Here is a 10,995-nt window from a genome sequence, read left to right on the forward strand (position 1 = left end):
ATACACACACACACACACACATACACACACACACACACACACACATATATATATATATATATATATATATATATATGTATATATACATATTGAGATAGAGAACTCGAGAGCTACTGAGATAGTAAGTCATGTTTAAGTAAAAACTAGTCTATCGGAGGATGTGTTTTCCGATCCAACTGAGTATTCGGCAGAATAAGGCCAATTTTTTCTATGACTCGCTTGATACATGGAGAAACGCAAACATTAATCACACTCTGCAGGAATGTGACTTGCTTCTTCTATTTTTAATAGATCTTGCTAGTTGTAAAGCTGGCTTGTTCCTTCTCAACCTGCTACATGTTTCAATCGTTTCTTGAACGGACCAAGAAACTTCACTACAATTTGAATAGTCTTCGCAGTTCACTCTTCAGTAGTTCACTACTATGCACTATTTTTTTCAATTGCAATATTTAGAAGGTATGTATGTAAATAATATTATAAACAGGGGGAGAAACTAAGAGAACCACTGCGAGTCGTGGTGTCACTATAGCCTTATATAGTCCAGCTCATATATTGATGACTGGTGGTTGCATTCCTGTGAGGTCATGTCATGATCCCTGTACATATGTCCTTTTAGTTTTTGCGTCATGACTAAGCGCCAACGCGGTTCTCTCATTATATATCGGATTTTTCGAGCTAAATACTTGGTACGTTTCGTTCGGGATAGGTGCACCTTTTGATTTTTGACCTCAAAACCGTTAAATATATCGCATGGTCCTCTAAAAAGACATGTATTTATTTTCGTGTATTTTTACGTTGACAATTATATGTACTTATTTTAAAAAATATATCATAACGCGGGTCGCGGTATATTTCGGGCATAGGCTCATAAATAGCTCGAGACAGTCGAGTCCGACCAAGCGAGTGAGTACTGAGTAGTGAGTAGTGGGTATGTACATAGTGAGCTAGAGTGACGACTGCGACTGACAAGTAAATAACAACTGACATGGCCCTGGCCCATGGGCCTGAGCCCTGAGGGCTGAGGCCTGAGGGTTGAAAAGGGGCTTTCATAGAAATTACAACGAAGCCTGAGACTGAGACTCTTCAAGTGGAGTGTGAGAGACTGAGATATTAAGAGCCTGAGCCCTGGAGTCCTGAAGCTTTTTTGTAATTTTGTAAAAAGAAAAATAGAAAGTGTACACAACAAGAGAGGCCCTGAGCCCCTGACGGCCTGAGACCTGAGGCCTCAGGGTTCAGGTGGTTAGGGACGCAGGGCTGTCGCAGGCCCTCAGCCGGCTGAGTTAACCGCAGAGAGCTATAAAATAAAATAAACTAAAAATAGAACACAGGAGAGGTCCTGACAGCTCACAGCACACAGGTTGACTACCTGAGGAGCTTGTGGAGTATGAGGAGTAGAGAATGAAAAGCATTTGCTTTCCCAAAAAAAAATCTTACGATTAGCGAATTTGGATTCAGGGCCTCGGCGTCAGGGCTCAAGCCCGTCAGGGCCTCGGCGTCGGGACTCAAGCCCGTCAGGGCCTCAGGCCCATCAGTCTCATATTCTCAGACTCTCAGAGACTCTCAGAGACTCTCACAGGTATACAGTCAGACCTGCTTTAAAAATATTAAAAGATACTGGTTAGAATATGAGGAACCCTAAATACACGTCCAGACTCGCTATACGCGCACATAAAGCCCCCCATAGACCAATAAAGTAGTTTGCTATAATGTCAGAAAGGTCTGTTAGGTATGGATGGACTTGTATAACGCTTATGTGTGGCTAGTTTGACCTAGTTCTGGTACAACCTGAAATCAATAGTTCGATCGGGATGAGATTAAGCATACGTTTATTATTCCTCAAAACGACGAGGTTGTGCAATCTAAGTGTCAATGAGATTGATTTTTTAAGGCAACTCTGGGTCAACCTCTATAGTAAAAATCCCCCCCTTTCACTGTCCAATATTTTATGTTGTCTGGGCCTATTGTTTCAACTCTCAACACTTGACAAAGCACAATTTAAAAACTTTATCCCATAGAAGAATAAATAGAAGAATCTCAATATTTTTCTATATATTTCATAAATTTTTATTGGATGTTTTATCAAGAATAATTTTTCTCTATATATAGTCGAACCTAATAGTAAATAGTTGTACTAAAGGGATAAAATTTTAGTATCTCATAAATTTGTAGCTACAGTATGTAGCACTTTGCGCCATGTATATTTTCCTCCACATTTTAAAAGACTCCAATAGAGCATTGAAAAATAAATACTTGCTACAAAATATACAATGCGCCAGTTCTATTCCTTTGTTAAAACCTTTTCAATAAAAATTCCTAGATTTCATCACACATTGTTTTGAATGATCAATATTTTTACTCAAATCCAACATTTAGTGTAGAGAAAACTGACTCTGAGGCTCTGATAGTTTAAAGAAAAAAGAAAAATATATCGGTCATTGGATAGAACATTTAACGATTCCTTTCATTTTGTAGGATGTGGGTGCAGTATATGGATTCTGAGGTGCAATATACCGGGGCTTTTTTTTATAGCTCCTAGTTTCATCAACATGAATTGGTTTGTTTATAAAGATACAGTACAGCCCAAAAGCCCAGGTTGGCAGGGCATTAAAACTCTGGCTACTGGGCCCAGGGCTTCCAGCGGGAGAGGCGGACTACTTTACTTATGAAAAAAATAGATTTCTGGCTGGTAAGTGGTAACTGGAGCCTATTCTAAATTGTTACTCTGGGGAGTCGGGGACTGTATTTAGTAATAGATATTTTTTTAAACCGTCTTTTCACTCTCTCTGCTATCTTCTCTCTCTCTTTGAGTGTGTGTGTGTGTGTTGTTTGTTGGAGTGTGTTGTACTGTTGTTGCTGTGACTGTTGGATAGAAGGGAATGAAGTATTGTGTATGGGCCCTACATAAATGATGATACATATTTGATATCGGGAATTTGGTTAAAAATAAAATTTATAAGAATAAATACTTTTCTTGGGTGAAATTAATAGGATACCACCAAAGCCTAAACAATTGAAATGAAGGCTAACAATTATTCCCCGGTAATACCCCTCCGGCCTCAGGCTCAGAGTCAGTGCCCTCCCTCGGTCTCTGATTCAATTGTTGTGCTGGGGGGAATAAAAAGATAACGGTTAAAGAAAATTATAAATATCACTATACTCCAGTACTCCGGCTCGTGAAACAGTAAAAAATGTATAACTCTCTGAGAGACTCGCTCTCCCTCTACTCTCTGTAGAGTTTCTACTCTCCACAACATAGTGCAGACTGTAGACTGTAGTGTAGACTGTAGTGAGTAGTCACAGTAGTCAGTGTAGTGACTGTGAGTCTGTGAGACAGGGTTATCGTTTTCGTTTAAAATAATAATAATATATAAATATTATTTAAAGTGTCCATATTTTGATAATTTTCAGGAGAGGAGAGGATGAAGGCTATGCGTGAAATAAAACCAATTGGCTCATACTGAGAGTTAGAGTAGAAGTACTTTTCATAACTACTCGTATTGGCTTTTAGAAAATTTCGTCATGCTCTTTTGATCGTATTCTACAGTTCTACAGTAAATACACTCTACAGAAGTCTACAGTCTAAACAGTCTACAGTCTACAGTCTACAGTCTACAGTCTACAGTCTACAGTCTACAGTCTACAGTCTACAGTCTACAGTCTACAGTCTACAGTCTACAGTCTACAGTCTACAGTCTACAGTCTACAGTCTATACCTGACCGAGGAACACATACAAATAAACGTAAAAGTGCATATTATTATTTTCAACGTTTTGTACACGTATTTATTATTTTAGGAAATACAAATATATGTATATAATTAAAATTAAGAATATTACTATTTTATAGAATATGCCATATTTATGAAAAATATATGGCATATTTATTTCATACTTATAATTTTCCTAAAAATATATTTCGTGCATGTTTCATATTTTTTATTTTTCCAAAACAAAATTGATACATATTTATTATTTCGCTTGTATAATTTCCCCATATTTACTATTTCTCCTATATTTCCACGTATTTAAATACTTCATATTACAGTGTATTGACATGGTTGGCTATTTAGAAAGTGTGACGATAGTTGATACTAAAAGTTAAAAACACATTGATAAACAGTCCTTGTGTATGCACAACACATATGCACAACGTAGCATTGTAATCTACTAAGTATGAGCATATATATGAAGCTTACACTTGGTTTATGTACATTAAAAGGTAAAAGATCTATATAATAAATAAATCACGAGTTATATGACATCTAAACACACATTTTTGTAATGTCATTATTCTGAGTCATAGAACTGGACAGAGATCATTTAGTAGTGAAGCAGGAAGATGTACAGATTAAGCTGCACTTGAATACTGTGCACTGGGGTGGCATATGCGCGCACGTGGGCTTATATTGACACTGTATATATGTCAAATAAAGTAACAATCTATGAGTTGACTTGTGTATATAATATCTGTGATTGCTTGTCAGTATTTCAACACCACAAGAGTATAAATCTGTATTGATTTTTTTGCCACCTTATTTTGTTCGAAAAATCAATGAATTTTCAAATTGGTAACAACTTGCCACCTTATTCGAAAAAGGTGGTCAACATGCATCGAGTGGAAACAGGCTAAATTGCAACTGACGCTATACTACTGGTACGATAGCTCTGAAATTGGTATCATAGCTCAAGGACAATACTAATGATAGATGTGAACAATTATTTGTATGCCTGTGAATTACAAAGTTCACAATGTCCCTTTTGGCAGGATATGTGACAAGTGTAGATAACGTCGTCTGTGACCAGGATGCGCTCAGGAGACAAACTATCGAACTGGCATGTATTGTGAAAAAGCGTTTTTCGGTTATCACCCGGCTACAATTGTGTCAAAATGGGTGTCCAACATGTGGGTTTGTAATTTTTGATGTTAGTTCGTCCTATTTGGTATAGTTCAAATTACAGGGTCTTTCACGCATACTTGCAAAGATACACAGCTATATATATACACACATATGTCCATGAAAACACAGATATATATATACAGACGATAATATATATATATATATATATATATATGTATATGTATATGTATATGTATATGGTATATATATATATATATATATAATATATGAGAAATATGGTATATTTCAGAAAAATGCCATTCGTACAATATACAAATTTACGAAGTATATTATACAATATAGTATATGAAAGAAAATGTTTATGCGATATTTTACATCAGCTATAAATCAGCTACTATACACTCGTACAATTCCCTTAATATAGCTGCAAACTACAGCCACTCTGCCTATATAATTATTCTACTATAACTACAAAATACAGTTAATATGCCTATATAAATCCTTTGATAGAACTGCAAAATACAGGCTATATATGCCTATACAATTACTATATTACAGCCTTGAAATACTATATATTATATTTCGTATTGTACGTATGGCATATTTCATAAATATGGCATATTTCAGAAGTATGGCATATTTCATAAATATGGCATATTTCAGAAATATGGTATAGTTTAGAAATATGGCATATCCATAAAGAAAATGGCATTTGTTTAGAAATATGGCATATTTTAGAAATATGGAATATTTACGGCATATTTGTAAATATGGCATATTTCAATTTATTTATTCCAAATAATATAATTTATGCCATATTTCTGAAATCAACACGCGTACTACATATTTTATATTTAACGTTTTCAGTGCATATCTATTATTTTAAAATAATAATACGCCAATTTTTCGCCATATTTATTATCGAAAAATATGAGAACAGTCTACACTACTCTCTCTCTAGTCTCTACACTCAGCACTGAGCAGTAGACTACAGTCAGAGTCTACTATTTACATAGTAGAGAGTCTCTAGAGTAGTAGACTGTGACCATTTGACTCCATAAAACGGAGTCTAAAAGGGAAACAAAAATAGTGCGTAGTGTTTTTTTATTTATTTTTAAAAAATAAAGTAAAGTTGTTCCCTTGAACTTTCGTGCGCCATCAGTGATGATTCCATGGCCCCGCCGCGGCCCGCGGGCGGTCGGTCTCTTCCTACATTCTCAATCTAGTCGCTGTCTCTCTCTCTAGCTAGAGTATCTTCACAATATACGGCCTATACAGTATATATAAAGTACACTGCACATTCGAAGTGTACATTCAGAAGTAGAACGAAACGACAGCGATCTCAAAATTACAACTTATTTCAGCATCTTTTACAATGGATTCGTCTGATAAAAGAGATGGTGCGACGCAGATTCTTACGCCCATGCCTGAGATTTTTCAAGTGAAAGTTCTTTCCTTGACGGGGCAGAAATTTCGTATCAATGTTTGCACAAGAGATCCTGTTTTGGCGATTCTGGATACATTGGGCAAGTTTTTGGGCGTTTCCACCGAGCGATTACAGTTGGTGCTCGTAAAGAATTCGTATATCCCGCTCAATAATCTGGAGCGGTTAGTGATTTCTTATGGTATTCGCGAAGGTGATACACTACGCTTGCAACCGGCGAGAATTAAAAGCGGCCCCCTCAATTACAGATCTAAGAACTGTGCAATGGATATTGCGCATGACTCTCCTAATAGGTCTTCGTCAGCAGCAGCTTCGGAGGCACCCAGTCTAGAAATAACAGTCTCCCAGGAAAGAATACAAGAGAATGCGCAGTTAAAAGAAAGAATGTCAGAACTACGATGCAGGATTCAAAAAAAGAAAGAACGGCGGGTCTCTGTAGGATTATAAAGCTTAATGGGTGTTAGTGTCACTTGTAGTACACGGTAATTAAACACGTTTTTATCCTTAGTGTTCTGTATTCCAATTTCGAACAATCAGGCACTTATGGCAGAATCAGAATACAATATATCATGCATTAGTATAATGTAATTAACGGCAAGCAATGCAATCGTCTGGTTGGGTGCGGTATATTATATGGCATGCATATATCTGAAGCAAACTTTCAATTCTATACTCTATTTCGCCCTTTTTGTCGCTCTGAAATCAAAATGATAGCTAAAAAGTCGAGAGCTGTTGTCTCGTAAATATATTTACAATATTTTGTCGATATGGTTGCTTCTACTCACAACCACACTTAATCAGATTTTAACACCAGTATTCCTTTGGGAACGTGGTCTAATGTGTGTTTTTTTGAGAAGTCTATGGTCTGATTCACTATCTGCTTATATGGAATGCCTGCAATCGTTTCGCAACAAATGTTTGAGCATATCAGACTTCCAGAATACCTCGTGTCTGCACATGAAGGCTTCCAGAGTACTTCGTGTCGTGTCGAGCGCTGTGTGATCACTTTTATAAAGCGCATCTTTAAGCTTTAGGATTTTATTCTCCTTTATGCTAATGTCGAACTTTGTTTTCGTGTGCTGATTTTGATACCTGGAGATAATTTCACCGGTTGAAGTTAGATAAACTCTATTTTTCTCATCTAATAGGTCTCCTTGATTGGATATATCGACTATGAATACAACCACTATAGTGCACGCTATATCATATTCGCCCTCTGATATAATTTGTTGCTAGCAATATCATAAATACAATGCGAAACGAAGCTGGGGGAATTCTATCGCTGGACTTTATAAAGTCAAGGAGATTGGATATGCATTCATTGGGCGTCTAAGGTGCTAAACTGTGCTATCCAACAGATTATTGTAGTCAGCATATTTGTATTATACACCGGTTGAAGTTGTATATTTTTTTCTTTTCTTCATTTAATAGGTCTCCTTAATTGGATAAATCGACTTCGAATACAACCACTATAGTGCACGCTATATCATATTCGTCCTCTGAAGTATTTTTTTTGCTAGTAATATCATAAATACAATACGAAACGAAGCTGGGGGAACTCGGTCGCTGAACTTTACAAAGTCAAGGAGATTGGATATGCATTTATTGGGCGTCTAAGGTGCTATCCAACAGATTGTTGTAGTCAGCATATTTGTATTATACGCACTCTGAAGTAATTTGTTGCTAGTAATATCATAAATACAAAACGAAACGAATCTGGAGGAACTTTGTTGCTGGACTTTTTAAAGTCAACATTACATCAACTACGCAAGATGTAGTTTTCTATGAAAAACCATTTGTTGCTTACTTTATTGCACGTTGGCATTTATTCGTAGCTGAAGCTTGTAATGAGAGAAGACTCCTTTAAAGCCATTTCAAAGCCCGCCTCAGTTAAATTTCAATATACTGATGTGCATGGATTATTTACGCTGATAAGTCTCCCCCCCAAGTATACGCTATAGCCCAATACGATTCACACTGATTATTTAAGGAATGTATTTCGCCGTTGCTTTAAACAATGGCGTTGACAGTCGTCATGTTTTCGAATTTGATCATGCACAGCATTGCGCCAACTAAGAAGGCAAAGCACATGAAGAACAGGCTAGAAGTCTCGAAAGCATCTACGTTGTATAAGATAGTGCATACAAACAAATTGAGCGGTATACGGAAGATGTTGATGATGGTGGATCGATGTTCCTCGGGCACGTACTTGGAGCGCATCTGCATGAAACTGGGCCAAAACATACCCACGCACATTTCGAATACGCAAAAAGCTAGCAACTGTCCGAAACCACTGACCGTGAGCCCTCTGGGGTTACCTAGAGCCATGGAACCAAGCAAGAATGGTGCTAATACGGGCACGATCATCGCAGCTGCTGAGACACCGAAAACGCTCTTCATGTACACCTCGGGTTTGTGTTCCTCGGCTAGCAACCTACCCGCATACGCACTTCCCAACATGCAGGCCACCATCATAGTGGAGAAAATGAAGCCGTGTGGAATATCCTCATTTGTAGGAGCAAGGGCAGGTGTCCAGAGAAACACAAAAGTATACATAGCTCCCTCGAACAGAGCTTGCATGCATCCCAGCAGGAAAATCTTTGTGTCGTTCCTGATCTCGTCGACAGCAACCTGGAAGCTCGCTGAAAAGGTTTGCTGATTATTTTCCGTCTTATCTCCATGGTTCTCATTCCAAGTAAACGTAATTAGACCAGCACCCAGTGTCAAGAATACGATCGCGGCGTCGAAGGGAGCTACAGGTCCAAAATCCATATCGCGCACCAGGTAGTTCGCTAACACACCTGCAGCTATGGCAACCAACCCATTACCGTAGAATACAGCCTTCGAGAACGTGGAGCCTAACCAGGAGGCTTCAAATCCACGTGAAAAGTGTTCAGCGACCAACCATGACTCAAAGACTGAGAATAATAGGGACGTTGCGATACCGCCAAAGAAACGACCCAGCATAAGCACATGGTAGTTGGACCAGTGCTTTGTCACGCAGGACGCGATGTATGTTGCACAGTACACCAGTGCAATTTTTTTCCGACCCACTTTATCGGCCAAAGAGCCTACAAAGGTCCCCACAATGAGTGAAGATCCAAAACCAGCTATAAACAAACGGCCAATGTCACCTTTGGAGTATCTGCTTGCAAGGAAAGGATAAAATATTAGAATCGAAGGATTGCATGCACAACATGTCCTCAACAAGAAAAAGGGGTGTACGTCTTGAATTTCTGAATGCATATCAATTAATATGGCGCTTCAATGATAGTACACACGTATTAAGCGAATAACCCTACATTTGGGATCCTTCTATTCTTGATATGAAGTCGCTGCTACTTGTATCAAAGTTCGAGATCATAAGTATACCAATACTCGAGCTCTCTGTTTCACTTACCCATAGTAGCTGTAAAGAGCATAAACGTAGGGACCTTGGAGCCAATCTCCGGCCATCATCAGCGAATATACGACGATATAGTTATTACGGAATGTCAAGAACGAGGAAGAGAAGTTGAAAAGCTTACTCTCCGTTGTCGCGGATTTACGATGGTTAGAATATTCCATGTATGTGGCACCGATGGCCAGTGCCCCGAAAAGGACTATGTAGAAGCTGTCCATTATGATATGAGAGTAGTTAAAAAAGTCCTATACTACTTGCACTACTGATGTGAATGCTAAGTATGTGTGCGAGGTGATCTTGAGGGAGCGTATAATTGTACTTTCGAGATGGAAAAGTATCAGAATGTCAAATCTCCAAGGTACCATTCTCCACTCCCAGAGAGTAGCTAGGTTTCAGATTTATCAGCATTGATCTATTTTGAAAGCATCATTTTGAAATTAACCGCCATAATGTCGTTTACTATGACATGACTTAAAAATAATATTTTATATTAAATTTCCGTTTCATATTCCATTATTTCTATATTCATTCGACCGATTATTTAAAAACTATTTTACGACAATTCCATGAAGGTTCTACATAACGTATTTAAATACTCCCTTTCCTTTTGAACGATCAGAGTGAATATCATTATATATTGCTATTGCTCTATCAATCATCAATGTAGCATCACAGCCACAACCCTCAGTCCCACACCCTCAAAGGGCCTAAAGCCCCAAACCCCAGTCCTCGACTTCCAAAGTTCCACAGCCATTCACCATATCAACAGCCATCACCATAGAGATCCAGTTTTTTGATGGGCGCAAACCGAGTTTTCAAGGCGACAGTCGGGGTTCTCCTTTGTTATGTTTTTATTTAGTAGGCGCGTATATAGCCTTCTAAATGAAACAGCATGCATTGCAAAGCCACACGCAGAAACAAGAGACTGTGATTTTAGCACAAGAACCTTTAAACTATGTGTTGGGGCTGCGATATGTGAGCTCTATACCATATTAGTGCTTGTTCTTCCTACTAGTTCTTCGAAGTCTTTTAGGCGGTATCTGTCGGCTAGAGCTAACTAGGATTTTGAGCATAGATCGATCGAGTTGAAGCTGCAGGTCACAGAATATATAAATATATATATATATATATATATATGGTATATATATATATATATATATATATATATATATATATATATATATATATATNTATNTATATATATATATATATTANATATATTAAATATTTATAATTAAATTATATAATATTAAATTATAATTAATAATATATNATANATATATTANATAT

The 10,995-nt window shown here is 37.5% G+C and overlaps 2 protein-coding genes across 2 annotated transcripts; one reads left to right on the forward strand and one right to left on the reverse strand.

Moving 5' to 3' along the window:
* Positions 1 to 6,178: 6,178 nt before the first annotated feature.
* On the forward strand, positions 6,179 to 6,546 carry SARC_01007 (hypothetical protein; the record flags this gene model as incomplete). The annotated part of the gene is made up of 1 exon (XM_014305288.1): positions 6,179 to 6,546. A coding segment is annotated over exon 1 (313 nt), but the record flags the coding sequence as incomplete, so codon positions are not given.
* A 1,534-nt stretch (positions 6,547 to 8,080) lies between these two features.
* Positions 8,081 to 9,975, reverse strand: SARC_01008 (hypothetical protein). The gene is made up of 2 exons (XM_014305289.1): positions 9,703 to 9,975; positions 8,081 to 9,447 (listed from the first exon to the last, which is right to left on the reverse strand). Exons 1-2 carry the CDS (start codon positions 9,921 to 9,923, stop codon positions 8,313 to 8,315), a joined length of 1,356 nt encoding a protein of 451 aa, XP_014160764.1. The 5' UTR covers positions 9,924 to 9,975; the 3' UTR covers positions 8,081 to 8,312.
* Positions 9,976 to 10,995: the final 1,020 nt, after the last annotated feature.

The sequence above is a fragment of the Sphaeroforma arctica genome, assembly GCF_001186125.1.
Source record: "Sphaeroforma arctica JP610 unplaced genomic scaffold supercont1.36, whole genome shotgun sequence".
NCBI classification, from domain to species: Eukaryota; class Ichthyosporea; order Ichthyophonida; genus Sphaeroforma; species Sphaeroforma arctica.